Genomic DNA, 22,826 nt, shown 5'->3' with positions numbered 1-22,826 from the left:
AATCCACCTGTGCCCAGAAAAGATGCTAGTGTTTCCTGCCTGCTCTCTCATGCTCATCACTACCTCCCTAATCCCTTTTTACCATCTGCACCCTTCCCAGGCATATCAGCAGCCTTATCTTCAGAGGTTTAAACTGTAGTATTTTGGTACTCTGGTTCCATTTGTTTGAAGCAGGCTGGAGACCACATGTGGGCATAGCTGCTGGCAGAACACAGGAATACCAGTGAGAGAGTGCTGCTTTTTAGTGATGACTAAGGAAAGGTCTGAGCCAGAATTTAACCTCTGGAGTTTCTAATGAAATTATATATAAGCTGCCTTGCATTGCAAGGAAGGATTTGGGAGAGCTTGGATATTCTCAAATTAATTGACTGAAACAACTGGTAGTCTCTATGTTTTATAATGTTCTGCAGATTGCTGTATTTCACACAAACCTGTTAGGGATCCAATGACTCTTTTAGGTTGTAACCTCTTACACAAAATGCATATTTTTCTACATCCTTATTATTGTATCATGGTCTTTTTCTGTACAGTGGGGCCAGTAAGCGGCTTGGTGATTGCCCATTTCTAATGTCAGAGCCCAGCTTTACACCTGCCTTGTCTTTAGAAGCAAAGATAAGCTGTCAGGGTACATGTTCAAATATACTTGTGGTCTTCTGTGAAGGTACTGTGAAATGAATTTACCCTTATTGAAAATATGGTATTAAGCTCAGTAGTCTCTGTAGCTCACAAAATATACTGGTTTCTCAAATTCATTAAATATGCAGATTTTTATGCCATTTTTTTTGTATTTTCATTAATATACGTTGTGTCATTTTGAAAAAAAACTGAAGAAATTCCTTGTGTATAGAGTACCCTTCTGACTGAAGGACCTCTGCTAAACAATGAATTAATCTTAAATCGGGACTCCACTAGATGGAGCACAGGGGTAGCATTTTTAGAGTTGGCCAATCTAGTGTCTATAAGTCTTGGGTCAACACTTATAAGTTAGGAAAATTGGGGAAAGTTCTCTTAATGTTCTGTAAATCAGTGTTACAGATCTGAAAAGAATAGACTTTCACTACTGTGTATCATGGACAAAAACAAACTCTCTTTTAAAACATTCAGAAGTATGACCAAAGGAGTTCAACATACATTCTCATGTAAATATTTTTCCTAATTTCACCACTTGATATGCTATGATGTTTCACTGAAGCTATTTCACCACATTTTTATAGACCATAGGAACTCTTACTAGTTCCTTTGGTTTTTCTGAATCTATCTAGAACAATCTGAATTGAATAGAATACTCTTTTCTCATTACTTGTTTATATGTGACCTTTGAGAATATTATAGGCTTGTTCCCAACTCAAACTATAATGCAGATTTGCTCATTTCAGTGCAACAACAAAGTAGGACAGATCAAAATCAGATCCTCAGTTGGAAAAAGGTTCTATTCAAGCCTTTGTATTAAACTCATGTGGTGGTACTTGTACAAATATCGGAAAATCAAGAGCATTGCCTTGTAGGAAATGACATTGTAGAATATTCCTGTCTGGTGTGTCCTGAAGATACTGGAATATAATTTACTGCCCCCAGTGCTGGGCAGGTATAAATAGGCATAAAAAAAAAAATTAATCCAACTTCCATTCTTATAAAAGAAGAGGAATAAGCTACAGTGCCAGAAGCTCAGTTGTACTGTAGGTTTTAAACTGGGCTTTTTATTCTTTTAAAGATACCACGTAATTAAAAGTATCTGAAGACCTTTCATAAACGTAGGGCATAATGAGTTATTGCTGTGGATTATATCACTGAAGGCAATGGAACTTCTCAAGAAAATATCTCTGTTGTATTTTTAACTGATACAATTAAAAATCTACTTCTCTATGAACAAAGATAAACAAATTACTTGAATTTTGTAGCAAGACTATGACTTAATTATAAAAAAGTGTAACACTGTTGCTATTTTTCTTCCAACACCTGTTGTTTCACCTTTTATGCCACCCACTACTGTAAATTAATATTAGTGTCATAAATTAGAGAATAAAAAGTGAGTGCAATAGGAATAGGTTTGGTGAATAAAAGGGCAGCTCTGCCAGGGCAAATATTGTGCAATACTGGGTAAAATACAACTAGTAGGGATACCTGGGTCACCTCCCTTTTGCTTCAATTTGAACTTGAATATTTTCCTTTGTCCTTGAGGAAAACTGCAGGTTTGTATTGTTTAGGCTAAAATGCTGGAGAAGAAAGCCATACTGAGGAAGAGGAGAGGCATTGATTCAGCTTTTGTGTCTGGTGGGAACATTTTCTCAAAATGTAGGTGCTATTTCCTGTAATCAAGGGTTTTCCAGAGCCTGATAATAATTTCCCAGCTGTATCATTTTGGTGAATTATTCTTTAGCCTTGGGTTTTGCATATTAGGAATGGGAGAGGAGATCATATTCATCTTGATGATAGAAAACAGGGAATAGAACTCCCACAGCTCCCTCTCCCTTTCCCTCCACCTTGTGGAAAGTTTGGCTTTGTGCTAAAGCGTGAAAAAAGCCTTGACTGCAGTGTGTCAGGCATATTTCAGCTCGATTTGTGTCAACCCTAATAAGTCAGCTGACAAGGTAATAAATTGGGTGTCTGTTCAAGACCTGGCACCTGTACAGGAAATAAAAGGGGATTTCAGTTGCAGCAGATTTGCTTTGTTTTACAAATGGATCTTTTCTCAAGGCTCCTCTACCTCTTTCCCCTTTTTTCTCTTTACTGAAATCATGTTATCAAAATGTTTATTTCAATTGTGGCTGGAGCCAGTGTTTCATCTGGAAAAGAAAGCTCTATGAGTATCCTTGGAAATGGAAATCCTTATGATTTCCATTCTGAAATAAAACCTTACAGAGCATTTAATTATTCATGTATCCTGCTGTTACATAAATGGTCTGAATAACTTCAAATTATTGAAAAACTGCCTTTGTTCAGCATTTTGAAACTTTACATTTATATAGTTTGAATCAGGCTATGAAAACAGAATTTATTTTACGCAGGGAAACTGTAGTAGTAAGATCTCACTATTTTTAATGATAATATAACCTTGTGACCAGGGTGTCTTAACATGCTTCCCTCTGTGCCTGACCTCCAAGGATGCAAGGCTGTTACAGCCCTTGAGAGCACAGCTTTTGTAGGTCCAGCTGTAGGGTTGTGTTTTTAGCTCAGGGGCACCAGGTCAGTTCCCAGTGTGATGTGAGGTGGTGACTGCAATAGTGGTGAGAGCTGAGGCAATTTCCTTGGACTATTCACTTTTGGTACACAGATCTTCCTCCATGCTTGGAAAAGAGACAACAGCTCCTGTCTGACTGTTTTCATTTTTGGTCACTGTCCTGGGCACCATGGAAGAAGTTTCCTAAAGATATGGTTTCAGGCTCTATGGCTGGAGGAAGCAAAACAGGACCTTGTATTCTTTGAAATGGGCAGCTGCCTTTTCTTCTAATTGAATTTCTTCCACCTTTTCCCTCCTTCATTATCCCATAGGGATCTAGAATAAGTAGATCTTCATTTCCACATGGAGAGTTCATCTCCCAGAATTTCCTTCTTGGACTTTTTTAATTAGAGGAAGTGATAATCTGACTCAGTGGAAGGTGAAGGGGGAAATGGTTTATTAAAAACAAATATTATTGCCATTAATTAAAGTTTGTATGATCTTTAGTAACAAGCAGACAAGAACTCTCAAAGTCATAACAGTTGCCTAAGTGTGCTTTGCACATAATAAGAAAATTTTCAGCAGTAATGTATATAATAAGGTTTTCTATGCAGTCTGTCTGTTTTGGGATTTATTACTCTTTATGCAGAGGATTGGACTAGATGACAAAAGTCTTGCCTATCCGCTTCTATCACATTTATGGTTACAATATTTAAATGAGGAAAAAGTTTTCTTAAGTTCTCCTAGTATTTTCAAGAAGTGAAAAAGGACCTTGAGGGGAAAAAAAGGGGGAATATAAACCTTTAAAACTCCAAGTGAACTTTAGGAATTGTAATTGAATGCAAGCTCTGGTCTTTCCTATCACACTGTAAATTTAAAAAAAAAAACTTAGTTAAGCAACTCTTCTTTCTGCAGCACTGCCTAGTAATATGATGGATTACTCTAAATTAATTACAGTAATCAGCTAACGTTATGTGCTGTAGGTTGTGATTCAAGCATGAAGGAAAGAATGTAGAGAAAATTGCATATATGAAAAATGTGTTGCAGGGTTAGCTCAAGGTTTGCACCTTGGCCTCAGCCTGTGGAAAAAAAAAAGACTCCAGGGTGAAATACTGAAACCTGATCAAAAATGGAGGAAGTGTTCCAGGTCACATGTCTTTGGATGTACTGCAAAGGCATTATATGTTAATAAAAGCAGAAGAATAAAGTAAGAAAACAGTACCTAATAATAACTCATACTCTATGTTGCAAGAGGTGTTTTAAATTTCCTGGTCATTGAAAAGATGTTAAGAAATGCCCATTTCTTTGTGTTTGAATAATATCAGCTCCCTTCTGACCTGTTGTGAAATGGATTGAGAATTTATACTGAACTTCACAGATTCCTCATGAGATGAATTGCAAAAATCTGCTTGGACATATAATCTTCTTTAAAAATATTTATAGAACACAGCTCTTATGAAAATTAAACATGTTCCAGGTGTGTATGGTCCACCTTCTGGGCATAGCCAAGTTGTTTTTGAAGTGGTCGATACACCTGTCCTTGCTAATCAAGAGAAATTCTTCACGGTCAAGCTGCTAAAATGAAATGAAATTTCATGGGGTTTGTTGTGTCTTGGTTTTATTCAAGAGAAAAACTTGTATAATTATAGCAAAGCTGGGAGTGAGTTGTAGGTAAGATGTGCACCTGGCTGTGGAAAAAATATTATTTCTTTTCTTCTGAGCAACAGCTACTTGCAGTGCTTCAGCTCTCAGGATAAAATGGTGGATGTGATACTATTATGCTTGCAGGCTCTTATTGGGAGGTTGGGATTTTGAAAAGATGACTTTTTTCTTAATTAACAGTGAAACTAGCACCAGAGAAAATCAAGGTGCTTTCTTCTAGCTTTATTCAAAACACTTATGGGAAGAGGTGCTAATGCCAGGAGTATAAAAGCTCTGAGTAAAAAGTATAAAGCAAAAAGATAGAGTTCAGCTATTTCACGGGGGGATGGCTTGCAAGCTGAAACAACCATGTTTGCTGAGCTTCCCTTCTGTTTCAGTGCAGCTGCCCAAAAGGACAGGGCATGGCCAGACTGTTTTCAGGGATGTTTTCCAGATGTGTGAAAAAAGTCTTTAAAGGGGAAGGAGTATATATATCCTTTTTTAGTTTTGCAGATTCTAGTATTTTTCTGGCCATGCTGTCAACTATATCAAAAATAGTCTAGCTGATTAAAAAAAAAAAAATAGGCAAAAAAGGGAGGGTATTGAAAGAAGTATCTGTGAGAAGTGGTACTGAGGCAAGAATGAGCAGATGTGCCAGAGATGCACAGGGAATCTTTCAGCTGATTTCAGTGTAAGGTGAAGTTCTAGATGAGACTAAGGTGAAATAGAGATGTTGGTCTTTGGGTAGGGCTTTTCATGGCTGAAACTCATATGGCAGTTTGTTGCCACTTCTATTTAAGTAGTGTCTACAGGTGTGCTATCTGCAGTGTTCTTTGGAAGCTCCCTGAATTTGTATCCCGGAGTCTTTCTTCAACTATGAATATGTTTTATAGGTTTTTAAAACCTTGCACGACTTTGTACAAAGGTGTTGCTGATAATTCTTCTACCTCCCCCGCACAGAATAGCAGCAGTATAACATCTGAGAACCACATTTTGTGTGTGTGTGTGTTATTATCTTTTTCTTTTATCTATTTCTTACTCTTAGGCCCTAAACTGAGGTGAATGTCACCCATTGATATATGAAAAAGGATATTTGTGACTTTTCTATGATTAGTATCTTTCCCCTGCTTCTCTTTTTTTCTGTTTTCTGCTTTTCAAAGGCTGATTTAATTCAGTTTACCACCGTTTCACTACATCTTCAGCAACACAACAAAGGAGAGTAATAGGAGACAGTGTGAGGAATCTGCTACAAATCCTGCTGTGGACTGGTTTGTTCTACAAAATTGCCAGTTTAAACATGTATCCATCTGGGTCTGCAGCACCCCTTTGCAGCTACCTAAGCCGATTGTGACCTGGGCCATCCCAGTGCCTACAGCCTCTCACCATTCAAACCTGGGTTTAATGCTTCCTGATTCACCCAAAATCTCACCCAGCAAAATCAAAATAATTTGTTTGGAGGTAGCTCAGGGCCTCAGTTGGTAAAATGAGGTAGTAGGGTGCTGAGAGGAGGGTGCAACCATGGCAACCCAAATTTGTATTAATCTGAGCAGCTGTGGAGAGTTACTACCAGGTTTGGCCTGCCCATTCCAAAGCTACTTTCTTTCTCCTTCTGGTCTCAGTGCTGAGCTGGTGTTAAGCCAGGGACGGCTACCCTTTTCCTGTAGTCCAGGAACTCAGCAGCAGTGAGAGCTGCTGTCTGGGGGCTTTCCTTGCCTTTGGAAGTTTGTTATTTTTTTCTTTCTCTTTCTCAGAATCCACTTGCCTTTCCCGTTCTTTTTAAAGGCACTGGTCTTTGTCTCCTCCTGCTGCATTTATCCTCTTTTGAAGTGAAGCAATGTGATGAGCAGATCAAACATTTCACTGCTCCCAGAAGTCCTGCCCCCTTCCATATTCTTTCTTGTAATGGAAGCAGTCAAGATATTTTAATGCAATACGTTAGTGTTTCGGCATAATTGCTGCTACACTTCAGTCACTTCTGACTTACTAATTAGCAGGTATTGGTTTCTTCCAGTTCTGGAAAAACAGGAGCACCATAATGCCTGCAGAACACAAGAGTACTTCAGCCTTTGAGTGTACCTAATTCCACAACATAGGTGGTGAGTGGGTGGGAGTTGGTTTTAGAAACCTTGTAGACACTAAGCAAAGGTTGCACTGAAGTCAATAGTAGTCTGCTTGACAGAGGTTGGAGAGCTTGAAGAGTGGTTTTATGTGGTGTAAAAAGATTTCCAGCTGGTAAACTGTAAATATATAAAAGATTCTGAAATTAAAACTGACAGAATTACTGATAAAAGTTTCTGGATCTCTATTTCAGTGTTTTATTCAGAAGTGTTGAGTTAATTAGTTACATATACGTATGGAATAACTACAGACTCTTTGAACTGCCCTGGGACTCGCCATGGACATGGTATTTGACGCTTCTGGGAGTGGACTTTGCATACTACTGCTTTCATCGCATGAGCCATGGTAAGACTTAACCAGTTTTTCATGTTTGAACATACAAAATACATTAATAAATATTAATAAAGCGAGGTATTCATTTTTGTTGCTATACTTGATCTCTAAGCATATATAGCTGCTGTTCTTCCCGAGGATAAACTTTTAGCATGGGAAACAGTTAATACATCATACTCTATATAGTAAACACGATATTGTGAAAGGAAGGAGTATCATTTTGAAAGCAGTTCAACAGAGAAAGTGAAGTATCATGAAAAAAGTAAGGAAAAAAATAGTGAGTATATAAAAAATTGGGTTCAATATCCCTATATACCTTTATGAAAAATCCAGCAAAGTACAGAGAACTATTTCAAAAGAATCTGGTGGATGTACAAACTAGAGAGCAGGAAAAAGCAAGATGACCAAAATAATGGAACCTGTGTAAATCATGTCAGCCATTTCTGTACATATATGTCTGTCTCATTACATATTTTAGTTCCCTAGTGAAAACAAATATCAGCTCTAGCCTTTTATACCATATCTGAAAATGCAGTAATACTTTCTATCAGTCCTAGCTCACAGTCTGACCTAAAGTCTGTAGCATTGAAATAAAAATCTTTTTGTTCTTTAAGAGGCTTTGGACTGGGCTTCTCAAAGCCGAGTGCCCACAGCTTGCAGAAGCTGTGGGATGTGGTAATGATACTTTATGTAATGTGCTTTCAGAAAGGGAAAATGCTCTGCTGGCAGTAGGTCAGTGGAATATATAGAAATAGGTAAGAAAGAAGCCTGAGCTGCTGCGAGGAGTGGGAGAGAGGAAGGGTCCCTCCCAGGTGGGGATGGCAGGCGGGTGTGAGAACAATGCAGGGTGGGTGTCAAGGGATAACAATGGTGGGGGACGGGGCGGGAGGTGAGGAAGCAGGGGGAGCAGGAACAATGTGTCGAGGGGGACATCGCGGCCGGGAGCTGGGAGCCCTGCGTGGGTGTATGGAGACTGGGAATAGGCTTCACAAACAATGACATTAACAGCGCTGGCAGGGCTACAGCCTCAGGCTAAGAACTGCATAAGAGCAGGAGGCTATTCCTGTGTTTTAAAATAAAAATAATTGCCTTCAAGTGTTAGCACAACCAAGCTAGTGATTTTCTTTCTCTGGAGCCATTGGTAAAATTCCCACTGGCAGAGAAGGGAACAGGGCCATCTCTACACTCTCTAAAGCAATGGATATATTTCTGTTTCTGCAGCAACTTTGCATTTGCTCTTCTCTGTTTTTGTTTTTGATGGAATACTTTGGAATTAATCTCAATAGGTGTTTTAGAAATAAAAACAAGCCAATTCTATATGTAATGGAGTTGAAGAAGCTGTAAGAAAATGCTGCTCTTCTCTTTAGAAGGTCAGTGCTGAGCTATTCAATAAATGTTAATTTGCTCTTCAGGTTATAGAAATATTGTTTGCTGTTAGATCTGTCCTACTTAGCAGGGAACTGATGAAAAATTGTAGAAAATCACTCTAAGTGGAGATTTTAGTTTAACCAACAGTCTTCTCTAGTCAAACAATGATGAAATCTGTAGCATGGCAACACAGCTGTGAAAGTCAGCTGCATTGGAAGTTGCAGAGGAAATTCAAGGAGATAGTTTTTAAAAGTCAGGAAAAATATCTTTGCAAATTGAGAAGAAAGGGCACTGGAAAAGTTGCTGGTACAAGCAGACAAAACACACCTTTGCACTAGAAAGTGACAGGGCCTGGTGATTCAGGCTTGGATTCTACAGCAAAGTTAAAAATTAATAGCACATGTATATCCCAGGAAGTTCAAGCTGTGTGGGCTAGCTCTAATTGTTTCAAACTGAAAAACTAAAATTCAGATACATTTTTCAGTTGTTTCTTAGAACTTGATATAATTTTGATACTAAGAATTATCATCATCATGTAGCTTTTCCTGACTGCAAGCAATAATTTGGTAACTCTGGTCCCCTGGGCATTTTTACTACCTTATTTCATGTTGTCCATGGATAACTAGATTTTTCATTCTACTATTTCATAAATTGTCTTGAATCACTACATATTTTAAAGTTTCTTCTGTAGGAGAAACCCTGCTTAGCAGAGATATTTTTTCCTCTTCACTATATGCATGTAATAACTATTATCCTAAACTGAAATTATACAGCAACAAAAGGAAGTATTTTTAGGTGTGATCTCATTTTGCAAAGGATAGAGTTATTCTAAGTATGTACTTGTATTTTCCATTGTTTGCAGTAGCCACTGAAAGGTTAGAAAATAAAATGCTTCACCACTTAGTCCAGCATTCTTCTGGGTCTGATCCAAAAGCCATGGAAGTCAACGGGTCTACTTAGACCCTGCTCTTTGTCGTGGCATTTAAATGATTTTATAAATCAATGTAACTTTTCCCTTTGTTTCAGTAAAAACACCTATTATGGCTGTGCTACTAAAAAAAGTATGCTGTAAAATCACAGGTTTTGCTTTAAAACTTTTTTTTAGGTAAGGATGTGTGTGGGTTTGAAGGATTTTTACCAGGTATTTTAATCTAGCATATATGGATTACTCCTCAAGTTTCCTTTCCAGGTGCAGAGACCTTGTAGAGTTAGTCCTGCTAGTAAGGGGGATTTGGTGGCCCCAGAGCAGCGCTGAGCCCCAGCACGCCCTCCCCGCGCCCTGGCCTCACGGATACTCCTGTTGCAGACAAATAACAACGGCAGTAAGGAATTTGGAAGCTCTGTAAACTGATTTCTTCAGCAGCCACACCTTTTAATCACAGGGGGAAATCTAGAGAATTCCAGATCCATGCAAAAACACTGGTGCTGGTGCAGAGCCCAGGTCTCGGCTGCGGGTGTCTGATGCCCAGCTCTGGTCTGGGGGGCTCTGCTGGATCCAGGGCCACCCCTGGCCTAAGCAGGTCCCTTGGCAACAGCTGTGTCCTCAACCCTGTGCTCCAGTGGGGAATAGCGGGGAGTTACAAGGCTCTGGTTCTCTGTAAGGGAGTAGTTTTTAATCTACACTTCCCAGAGGATCACATTCTGCAGAACAGAATGTCTTTCTGTCAGCTGGGGGAATCTCCTGTGCTTTGTCAGGCCTTGGAAGAAGCTGTCTCTTCTTAACGGCAGCTTCCAACACCTCTTCTTTTGTTCTCCTTTACTGCTGGGGAATTTCCATTGCTTCAGCGTCCCTCCCCTCAGACAACCTGGGAGAAGTGAGTTTCCTTCAGCAGGGCCAACCTCCGCAGCAGCTGCATTGTTCTGCCTGGGCCCCGCTGGCCGGTGTCAGCCGCTCGCCCCATTGTCCGCTGGTGGCTTCCAGCCGCCCTGCGGGATACGTGACATGGTCCCTGTCAGCGAAGGGCCGAGCCAATATGAGCTGATGGTTTGAGTTACATCTGAGGTCATAAAATAGACCTCAGCTGATGAGTGTATCCTCAGCAGATTCCCCAGCTGCGACATAAAATTTTGAGTTAATGGTATGTCTCTTAATAATTCTGAATTTATTTATAGTGGATGAGAAATGAGGCTTCTACACCAGGTGTATTGTAGAGCAATAGACTCCAAGTTTCTCAGAGTCTCCCACCCCACAAGACTGACCTTTTGGCCATGTCCAGCTTCCGAAGGGTCACAGGACAAAGAAAGAAGCCCTGAAAACTAATGTTGGCACAATCCTTCAAAAGACCATGCCTCAGACCGTGCAAAATGTCTCAGCTAAGGATGTTGATAAATTTTTCTTTCTAAGACTTCAAATAATTTGAAGTTTTGTGCATTTTTCAACTCCTGTTTTAAAGAACTTCTTTTAGAAGGGTGTTTCTCTTGCCATGACTTATATTGCTTCTACCTCTTCTCCCAGAGAACTGTAACTTTTGTTACAGTTCCTTCAGCTCAAAACTGACTTCAGAAGTTTCTGGCTGCTCTTTCCTACACCATGCTGTAGTTCGCAACCCACTCAGTCCTGAAAAAAATATCATGTATGGAGACTGTGTGCATAAGATCACTGAAATAAACCATGTTAAAAAACAAGGTTGTGTTGCATTTCTTTCTTAACAATTCAACTCAGTAGTCATAGGGGTCAGCTTAGCCACGGAACAGAACATAAGCCAGATGTGCTAGCTGAGAATCTATGGGATTAAGTGGAGACTTGAGAGAGAGCAGACAGTTTTCTGAGCCAGTAGTGCACAGGCAGGTAATTCATTGTTTTAAAAGGAGCCAGAGTGGATAAATAGGCACAGGTAGTGTCTCAAGATTGATGCCATTAAAACAACTGGAATGTGCAACAGTAAAGCCCAGTCCTGTTCTTTCTGATAATTATATGTATATTGTGTAGTAATAATAATCCTAATGTGTTACTGGACGCTAGTGCAATACTGTGTTTGTTGTTGCATGACATGAGTTTAACCTTGTTAGAGGACAACACAGCTCAGAGGCTCAAAGTCTCTTCACCATCTATATATGCTGATAATTTTTGGAGGGTGTATTGAAGTCATATGATTGTAGTGTCTGTATTTATCTGATCCATTCCTGCCTCATTCATCTGCATTTTATGATGTACTTGCCTAAACTCAGTATATTAGCATGGACTTGTTATGTAGATGTTATATTAATAATTGATACTAAATTGAAGTAATTTTTTATTTACAAGGTTTTGGATTTATGGGAAATTCGTTACAATAACATGATGTCTGACTTTTCTTACAAGGTTTTCTTTTCAGGAAAATCTATATTCTCCTAGAAATACAGCAAATTTCAATGCTCTTTTACATGCCAAGGGGGTAGACGGTAGGGTTGGTAGTGGTATTTTCAGGCTTATTTTTGCATGTGGGAAAATATTGTTGTTTACCTGACTAGAAATTCAGTACCATATTGATTATCCAAAATGAAATTAATTTAATTTCACCCCAGTGAAAGATAAAAAATGTTGGGAGCTGTCAAGTGACTGGAGGAGACTCTGTTCTTTTTCTTGTCACAGCTTGTGTTGATTACAAAGGGAATTGATACACAATCATTAAGAGACAAATATTCTCTTCTTGTGAATTGTACAGAAAACATTTTTTTTGCTGTTCTGTCAGTCGTTTTTTTCTTATTTTTTAAATGAGTTTGTGAGAGCAGGATACTAAAATGCTGTCCTTACTAGCCTCAAAAGAATAGCAAAACCTATTGTCATAGCTGGTTGTCATATTTTCTATTCCATCTTCTGATTTATTCTAGTCTAATATCTGCAGACAATGCAACATGAATTGAAAATAAGTACATGGTTCAGGTGATTATGACTCATTCATTGCCATTCAAGTTGAAAATAAACTGTAAAGAAACTACATATTTTTTAATTTCCATTTTCTTGTTTTTTAAACTTGTCTTTTACCATTCTCTTACGTTTTCACAAGAAGAGGTGTTCCTTTACTATGTGTGTTTTAATTTTTTTGAGTGACACTGAATTTGTAGAAGACCAAAATCAATCTTAGCAAACCAAGATGTTGCCATTCCTTTTCATATTAAAACATACATTTTCTTGAGAAAGTTCACCTGAAAACTACATCAGCTGCAATGAGGCTTCCTGATATGCAATGTCTAGGGTCCCATAAAATTGTAGGAGCCTGCTTGTATTGTTTTCATGTTGTTATTGTTCATAACAAGTTCCTGTTGTTTGAAAGACTGATTTCTTGTATAGTGGCAAGAATAATGTCCTGATATGAGGTGAGGTTGATTCATTTAGTCTGTTAATTTTATTGTGGCATATGCAGATAGCTAAAGCCTCTTCCTATTTTACTTTACATGTGGTGAGATAATAATTGACTTTCTGAAAATTCTTTGTAACTTGAAGAGCTCAGAAGATGGAAATAAGAGGGAATCCACTAGACAGTTTTTGCTTAGTTTTAATTTCTGAATATCCTAAAGGCATTTATGGGTGAATGGATTTTCTAGGTATTTTAAATGTCAGAGATAATAAAGAATAATGGTGGTAACAAATCTGCCAGTAGGTTGGATGTCAGACAAAAGTGATTGGCTGTGGATTTTGGCTCTATCTAGCTGCTGTAGGATGTGGTCTGGAGTGGGAATACAGTGTAGTGAAGGGTAGGACATGGCTAGTTGCTGTAGGTGAGGAGTTCAACTCCGTGGTCTGGGTTCAACATTACACTTGCCATTTTCTTGTAGGTTTTCTGTAAATATCTAGTAATTGGTTTTTTCCCCCTCAAGATGCTGGGTGAGAAAGGTCTGACTGTTATGAATTAGACCTTGATAAAGTACAAAAGCAATCTTTTAATTTTTTTTTTTCTGATTCCAGACACAATGTATCTTAAATATCATTAAATACATGGTAATGAAAGCATGAGCTGACAATATTATGACACCATTTTTGTGCCAAAATTCAGGTGCTAATTCTATCTCCTCTCAGCGCTATTCATCTTCTCTCAAGATCCCACCATGAAAAGACCTGGCAAGCTCCCCAGTAACAAATTAAAAAGAAACTATTCCTCTATTTTCCTTGTTTGTCATTTTATGGTTGGGAAAGTGGCCAGCACAAGGTTAGTAATCGTTTTAAGTATTATGTGTTTTCCTGCTTTGAGGATTTACATAGTACATTGGCATTCTAGAGGCTCTCTCTGTAGATATGCATTAGTTAGATGTAAGGGTGTCCAGAGTGTAGAATTTAATCTTTTTTCCTACCTGCAGTGCCTGGGTTTTTCCTGAGTGCACATATTAAGGAAAAAGTTCTGGATCTGCTTGTACTGGATCTGCAAGCTTGCAGCATGCTTTTTCAGTAAAACATTAGAAAATGTGGTGAAGTAGGAGAAGTTTGTTATAAATCAGCATGGGTTGGCCATTCAAAAAATCAGCTGTCTTCACACATTCGTATCCTTGGCTATTGCTGCCCTCTAGGCTGTGTTCAAATTCTAAACATAGAAAAAAATAATCCTTTTCATCTGAGTGGATATGTGAGTATGAAATTGTCCAATTCACTGTGCAGGGAAACAGTTCATTTGACATAGTTTTTCAAGTGTGCTGCTGAAAACCAATGAAATGGTGCATAACACTTGTATTTTTTAAGGTGTTACAGAACATAAAATAAAATGTGAATTTTCAAAGTTTCAAAGTGAATCTTTTTGTAGTTAGTTAGTGTGGAAGAGAAGAAGCTAGTTCTTCTGAATAGTTTGAAGATCTTACTGAAGTTTTGCTTGAAAAAAGGTTTGAAATAGTTCTCTTGTACACTGTTTGGCTTCCTAAATGTTACAGAACCACCTTCAATCAGGTGACTTCATAAGTTGAAGAGAGAGAACTGTATGTTTGGTAGTTCAACTGCTCATTCAAGGAGAGAAGTCCAGCTATGTCTATCTTCTCTTCCTTCTTATTTGTTTTTTTTGTCATAAACTTTGAATGCTTATCTTATGCTAGAAACTTGTATTTCACATGTAAGTGAAAGCCCACCTGAGAATATATATTTCTGTTTCCCTTGATTTAATTTGAAGTCAAGTTATGTACTTCAGCTAAAGGTTAATAACTATTTCCTGAAGAAGTTGCAAAAAATCACTTAATCTAGGCTCATTTCAAACCAGAACCAACTGCGGTGATTTTGGAAATGCCACCTCAGTTTATGAGACAGCAGCTCTGCACACTGTCTTGCTAGAAGGCTATGTCACCTCCATGTTACACCAATCTGTTGAAATCAGCAGATCAGCAGTAAAAGGTACCAAATACAACAACTCTTTTTAATCTGTGATGTGAAGCTGTGATTGTAAGGAATTAGATTTTGAGTAAAAGCAGACTCCATATAATTCATCAAACAGCCAGCAGTGGTAACTATTTTTTTTGTCACAGTTTTAAAGTAGAAGCAGAGGCCTAGAGGAATGAAAGGCATAGTTAAAACAGATAGCCCACTGAGATGCTTGTGCTTTCTCTGTTACAAAAAGAAGTCTTTTTCTCTTTCTGTGCTAGTAAAAATTGCCTGGTCATTATTGCTCTGTCTATCAGTCTGTATAGTTTTAGCACGGAGAAGGAAATGAACAGAACCCTGTCTGCACTTCCACTCTGAAGCAACACTTTAGCAAATACACACTGTAAAGATGCAACCTCAGAGAGTTCTTTTGATATTTCTTTTCAAACTGTGCAGAAATTAGCTTTGGAGCCTCTTGACAGTCTACCTGCAGGGAAAGGTGAGGTGGTTCCGGTGGCACATATGTGATTGTGTGGCTGGGACACGTGAGTTGGTGACACAGACCCAGTGCTCCTCCTGGGCAGGTGTGCTGATCTGAAGGGTTTGGAATCACATTTCTGTTCCCCAGCAGGACATGGCTAAAATATCCGATTTCTACAGTATTAGGACCAAGAACAATAAGAAATGTAGAATGCCTTTTTAACCCAGAATAAAAGTGCATTCCATCCCAAACCCCAAAAGGCAAGCTGTTCCTTTCAGGATATTACTCAGGTTTCCAGAAGCTCGATGTCTGTAATAGTTTTTCTTGCTCGCTAAAAATCTAATGAGGCCATTACCATTTTAAATACTGTACTTTATGTTTCAAGATTGGCAATTAGCATTTAAAGTGTGTCCAGAGCAGAAAAAACATTATTGTATCTGGGCAATGCTCTTTGCATGTGTGTTTCCTTTAATGCATCTTTATTGCCTTAAAAAAGTATTTAAACTGCCAAAACTGCTTTTTGAGTGTAGGAAAGGCAATCTTTCCTACATCACACTCTATCTAAATTGCTAGCATGCTGGTGGAAGATGTAACATAATAAAAATTATCAACCAGATTTTTTTTTTCCTTTTTTGTTTTTTTTAGTAGCTAAAATTATCAGTAAATTATTTTCTGGTATAACTTTTTTTTTATAACTGACACTATTTCTTAAATAATTTTTCTCAAGGATCAGTAAATGTCAAACCTGAATAAATTCATCAATGCTAACTATTTTAAAGGTAAAATTACTTTTTTATTATAAATGAAGAGGTGCAAAATAGAATGTAAACATCCTGTTGCAAGAAGATACCTACAATGTTCACATGTGTAAAGCTGTATGAAAGGCAGGTATCCTAAATAGGAGTCACTCAGCTGTTTTATGGTCTTTATAGTTGGATTTTATAAAGTACTTGCGTTTAAGCACTAGATGATGGCCTCTGGGCTACTTATTTTGAGGGCAGCATGGGAACAGGAAATTTCTTTTTGCTGCTGGGAAACAAAAATTGTGACTAATCAAATCATATTGGTATGTGTGCGTGAGGAAGTGCAAGATTTTGTGGGGTCCAGGAGGAGAATTTTTCATTCTATCTAGTTACTATTTTTCCAGAAACCCTTAAAAGTTTTCCTTCTGAAAAAACTGTGGCCATTCTCAGCCTTTCTGATGAGGACATTAAACACACTGACAGTAAAATGGTGTGGCTGTTGCTTCAGACTGCGTAGTACAACCTGGACATGTAACCTTGTAAAACACAGGAGAGATTTGCCTGTGCTACTTTTAACTTCTGTGAAATTAGAAGAATTCCTTTCAATTTAATGAGCAAATATTGTAAATATCACTGTCATTATAAGCATACCTTGCCATTTTTATTTTTGTAAGTTCAGGAGGGTCAAAGCTATTGCTAAGTGTGGAAAGGGAAGTGCAAACTCTCAGCCTGTAGTAACACTATGGCATGTGACATGTTTTCACAAGGAATCATTTCAGACATCAATGATGTCATGTTCATGGCTTCCATCACCTGGAAACTGGCCTGTTAAACTGAGGCAAAGAGGTAGGATTTTATTGATTTTGCATCACAGTGGTGTTAGGGAAATATATGCTTTATATGTGCATCATATATTTTACATGCTTTTATGCTTTCTTTTTTTTTTTTTTAAATTTTAGTCACTATTAACACATACAGATACTGAGACCCTAAAATTCTGTAGTTATAAAAATAAAATCTTGTATTTTTCAAAATTGGTAACCTATACTGTGTTACAGAGCTAAAAATAAAAGAAGTTTTTCACCCTAAGATGTCTTTTAACTTAATGTACTTCTGAGTGGAGATTAAGATATAAAACAAAATCCCCAAACAATATAAAAAAGGAACTCTTCCTGAGTTGTTCATTGGCTAGAACGGATGTGAAGCAAGAATGAGTGAATGTGTCAAAGCCAACACTCAGTTCTTTCCTGCTATTTCCAGATTTGCTCTTCTTCTGATGTCTCTTACCCACTCATGCTAACATGACTTTTTATTATAAATGTTGTTTTGTTACTTAAACATAGGTTGGTTTTTTTTGGTTGATTTAAAGTTGAAAAATATGTCTAAAAATATTATGGAGAAATGCAGAATTTAATATGTAAGCTTGTTATATCATTAGCAGATTCCCTTGGACCATATGGTTAAAATGGATCTGAGTCATGAACACTTTGCAGCATTCCCATGGGACAAATGACAACATGCAAAATGTTCACAGTACACATATACAATAAATTCATATTAAATGATCGAATTTTAAGAAGCCATAATATTAATTGTTGCTCTTTTGTTTTTAAATATTGATATGACTATTACGTTGCCTTTCTTGTAAAAGCACTTCAACTTCACCACGCAGAGTTAAGTTGGAAAGCATGAAGCTGGTTCAGAGAAATTATTGGGAAGAAGTGCATGCAACCTCAGCTAAACAAAAAACTTAGAAAAAACTCTGTACCTTGTTTGAATTTTTCATTTATTGTCTGAAAAATTTTGCAAAGCAATTTCAGATTGGATATCAGAATAGAGATATGGAAACTTTAAATACAGCAGTGTCTAAATTACTGAACAGTAAGAAAAAAAGCCCTGATATGGAAATTATTCATATTTTTCTTTGCTCAGTATCTATCTTTGGTGATAATAATTGAGTCCCTGAGTGTGCTTTTTTCCCATAGTTAAACTACACATGTTTGCAATGGAGATTATTTTTATTGTTCCCTTTTGTAAAAGATGGGAAGGGTAGCACAAGAAGATAGGACTCTCCTAGCACAGTGGCAGAGCAAGTGACTGACTCAGGGACGAGTTCTTCAGACTGGTACCTTCAGACCGAAGTCAGTGCTTCCATTACAATAATTCTGCAAGTGAAGTTGTTGGGGTTTTTTTACTTAATCATACATTTCCTAGTTTTTGTCGATCTGAAATTTAATTGGCATAAGTTTTGCTATATAGTCTATTCACAAATCATTCTGTATTCTTACTTGTGATTTGAGTATGTACTGGAAGTATGTAATATATATTTGTGTGTGTGTGTGTGTATATATATACATAAGCTTGTTTAAAGGTGTAGGATGTTATGCATGCATTGCAGATGTGACTGTATTATTGCTTCAATTGCATATGTATGCACCCTGTGACTACAGAAGTTCATAGTCACAGAATGAAAACCACAGTCAGAGGAATCCAGACTGCTTATTTTTATACTTAGTGATATCCCAGGGAAAAAGGTAAAAAGCAGTTTATAAAACCTGGACAAAAGAAGGATGTAACTTTTTTTTGTACTCCCTTGGGCTGAATCTCAGCTGAAACAACTGACAGTTTTTGGACTTACTGAAGGAAATGATGAGTGAAGATAAATATCCAGATGTTTGCTGGCCAGATGTGTAAGGTTACATTTTGGAAAGCATGAATTCTCTACCTGTGTCTCCTGAGAAGGAAGTTGTAAATAGTAAATATGCTATATTTTTATTTCTACAGTTTGGGGGGAAAAACAGGGTTCAAGGTAAAACTTTGTTTTGCCTTCAGTGTAGTGTCTTAACGGATGAAGTTTGAACATGCAGATTGGCACAGCATGCAAATGGCATTTTTGTAATAGCCATTATGTCTGCATGGCTAACTTAGCACCCTTTGTGCATTGTTTTTAGTTCAGGGGAGATGCAGCTTATGGAACTGTCTTAATTTTCCACCAGTAGTATAGAGGTGTGTCAAGTCACTGAAAGTTTCCTATTTTCTATTCCCATGTTTCAAACTTATTATTTATGACAATGAAAAATGCAAAGCTCGACCTTTTCCCCTCTTTCCCCAGCCTACACTAAGTCTCTCCCTTCCCACCTAACTACAGATCTCCTCCTTTTCAAATAAATAGTTGGAGGTGGCTGCCTGCTAATACAGCAGCACAGCTCATCTCAGGCTGTGCTTGCTCTCAAACTTGGGAAGAGGAAAGAAACATCTTGTTAAAGTCAAGTAAATAACTTAGCTGCTAGGCAGTAGGAAAAATATTGGATTTGATTGTGTATTATTCCCATATGGGTGAGATATATTTAAAATTGAAACGGAAACCACCTCCCTTAAAACTTAAAGTGACAGATTTTCAAAAATTGGCAGCCAATTTTCGCCTATAATTGTACTTAATGTGGAAGGGATTTTCCTCTGCTGATGAGGGATAAGAGGGTCTTGCCACCCTACTAGCTGTGAGGCAGAGGAGGCCCCTTTCAGCATGTAAAATTTGCTGGCCAGATATTTCTCCACTTTCTTGGGCTAAAGGTCTCCTGAGGGCTGGAGACTGCTTCAGTGCATGGGAGATGTTTAACTCGTTTATGTGAACTCGCCATTCCTTAGGAGCTCCAAAACAAGCATGTCAAGAGTGAAACTTCAAAAAAAAAAACCAAAACCAACAACAACAAAAAAACAGACCAACAACAACAACAAAAAAATCAAAACAAAACTGGAACAAAAAAAAAAAAACAAACCCAAACAAGAAACCCCCAAAAACTCCCACCAAAACAAACAGCAAACAAAAACCCAAAGAAACCCCCACCAACTTTTAAACAGGGTTATTCTTCTCCTGGGCAGGCAGTGTTGCAGCATGTTCCAGCGCTACAAATTCCCTTAACTGGCATTGCCTACAAGTTTAAATGCAAGTGCCTGAAAGGGTTTTTATTCATGTGCTTATATAGACTTATTTTTGTGTTCTCATTCTGCCATTTTTTAAACTTTAGAAAATATAACAGCCATATAATTACAGGAGCCCAGCCTTTTCTTCCTTATAAAACATAAAGAGCTTTTCCAAATATTTGTTTTGAAGGCACGGATTTTGCAACACCTAATTTCTTCAATGACTTACTAATTTCTTCTTAGTCATGTATGAGAACAAATAGGCTCTGGAACATGAGCTGAAGATTGGCAATTGCAAGGATGTAGAAATAACTTGTCTCAGTTTTTGTGTAATGCTCAAAATATTGCTGGAAAGTGTTATGTGCTCAGGACAAGGAAAGATGTTAAAAAGTGCTGTGTGGAAATATCACCAGATGCAATTCTTGTTGACTCTTTGCATAAAAAGAGCGAAGGGGACCTGTTCAGAAGAGAAAGAGAGATGGAGAGTGACCATGAAGAAAAAGTGGCTATAGAAATGGCTTAATTCTATTCCTGGGAATTCAGCCCTGTTCCTAGGATAGCTGCTGCTCCCCATGAAGAGAGACCAAATTGCTAGCCTCTGGGAAAAAACCCTTCAGCTAAAGGTTGAGTAACCAGGTGGCACTTGGAAACTACCCCAGCCCATCACTGCAGCTATGGCAGCACAACTCCCAGGGGAAGCAGGGGCTCTGGACTCTGCCACCACTTGCAGCTCTGGTTTCCTTTTACAGGTGGGAGAATAGGAGAACAGACTGACAATGTCGTTCAGATTTGCTGCTCAGACTAGTAGTTTCTCAAATGTGTCATGGTGGTTTATGTTCATCAGTTGCCAGGTCTTGGAATGTCATCCTCTCTCTCAAAAACTTTTTTTTTGTAGTGTTGGCTTTGAAATAATTCTGAGAATATTTTTCCTTTGATTTTTGTGCCTAAAGGATACACTTTCTTTGGGGTTTTTTTTTTTTTTTTTGTTTTTTTTTTTTTTTTTTGCTTCTTGGGATGAAATAATTTTTGTAGTAGTTGTAAGGTGGTTTTTTTACAACTCACAAAACTTTAAAAAATACTTAAAAAGTAACAGTTGAAGCGCTAAGAAGTTTTGGATATCACAACAGTTAGAAGCAGAAGCCTGGGACAGGCAAAGTGGGGTACTTTTGGATAAGAAAATACTTTATGTGCAAGTGGAATATGAAAGCTTTGCTGGGTGGAGCAGAAGGATGCAGATGAAAAGAGTAGGCATTGAGGCAGCAGTACAGAGGAATAGGCACAGAGTCAGGATCAGTTTAGGAGGAGTGGGGAAACGGACTGATTTATGGATACTGCATGGCATAGTTCAGGGATAAAACCCTGTGCTGTAGAAGCTGTTAGAAGGCTTGCTGTTAATTACAAAATTAGAGTTTGCACCAAAAGTGAATGAAAGTCTTCTTTTTATACTAGACACTAAGAATAGCATCTAACACCTGTAATAGCTAAGATATACTTTTGCCATAAAGTTGGGCAGCCCTGTTTGGTCTGCTGAAAAAACTCTCGTTGCTTCCCAAATAGTTACACTTCTAAGGTTTATGATTGCCAAGAAAATATAATGACTTTCCAATGTTCAGAGCTAGCAATAGTAGTTTTTACTGGATGAGTGGGGTAAAATTGCTCTCTGCACTGTTACCTCTACACTGTTATAAAGGAAAAAGCAATGGCAAGTAATAAAAGACTATACTTTTATGTATACTGTGTATATTATTCTTGTATACTTTTTACCTCTATGTAGAGGTCTAAGATTTTTAATTTTTTTATGTTCAATAAAAGGCTGAACTAATATTTTTTAGTTACTTACAGATGTATAACTATTAGTCAAGTAACACAAGCACCCCTTGAGAGGCTACTGAGCATTAATGTAATTGCTGAAAAGTTTCACACTTATTTTTTAGTTGGAAATAATATCCAGTATGTAGTGGGATTTTCTGTGAGATGATAGCACAACATTTTACATATTAATCAAAATAATTCACAGAGCTTACTTCATCTTCCACTCTGGTAGGATATGGTTACTACACAAATAATTTTAGGACAGGAAGTAAGAATAATGCTGTAATTAACAGAAATTGCAGGGGAACTTAGGTAGTCAGAATGTAATTATGCAATACAGAACTCAGTCAGGAAACAGGATTAACTTTCCTGTTCTTTTGAAAAATGCCAGATGATTGCTAATATTTATAAATGGTTTTTACACATCAGCTGAGTGATGATGCCTATGACAGTGGAGTTGCCTTTAAAATTATGCTAAGCAGTTGGTTCCTTTCTGACTCAGTGATAAAGATGCTTCCTCCAGAAGCAGCTGTTAAATTTCTTTCTTGCAGCACAGATTTCCTTAGCCATGTCACATCCAGACATCAGCCCAACTCTATTACTTTGTCAGAATTAATTTGATTGCAGTATATCCAAAGCAAAGTCAAATTAAAAATGACTGAGTAAAACTGTTTTATTTTAGAAAAAGAAACCTGAAAGTGCTTGTTGTGTCTATGTTATGTCAGACACTGACATAGGAAAGTTCAGTTGGCAGGTACTGGTTTAAAAATGAAATGTACAGTTATCTCTAACTTTCAAAGGGTTACTAGACCCTTGTTAACTTTGGTAGAGAATGTTTATATAACCTGTATCATTGCTGAAAGTGTTTGCCATGTGGTTCAGAAGTAGCGCAACAGAAGTAAAGTCAGAAATAAACTGTGCCAGAAGAAATAGAAAACAGGATTAGCTACTGAGTAATGACAACTAAAATACAAATGCAGGGAATGATGCCTAGCTCAG

The 22,826-nt window shown here is 37.7% G+C and overlaps 1 protein-coding gene across 1 annotated transcript in view; it reads left to right on the top strand.

The window, feature by feature from the left end:
- AGMO (alkylglycerol monooxygenase) overlaps window positions 1–22,826 on the top strand; it is a 184,596-nt gene that overhangs the window by 12,799 nt on the left and 148,971 nt on the right. Inside the window, exon 3 of the mRNA XM_064411330.1 lies at window positions 7,110–7,261. Coding sequence (XP_064267400.1) covers window positions 7,110–7,261 — 152 coding nt within the window. The remainder of the gene's footprint in view (window positions 1–7,109; window positions 7,262–22,826) is intronic.

Source organism: Passer domesticus, chromosome 1, assembly GCF_036417665.1.
Source record: "Passer domesticus isolate bPasDom1 chromosome 1, bPasDom1.hap1, whole genome shotgun sequence".
NCBI lineage: Eukaryota > Metazoa > Chordata > Aves > Passeriformes > Passeridae > Passer > Passer domesticus.
Note: the sequence above shows the minus strand (reverse complement) of the source record. Positions and strands in the feature narration are given on the sequence as shown.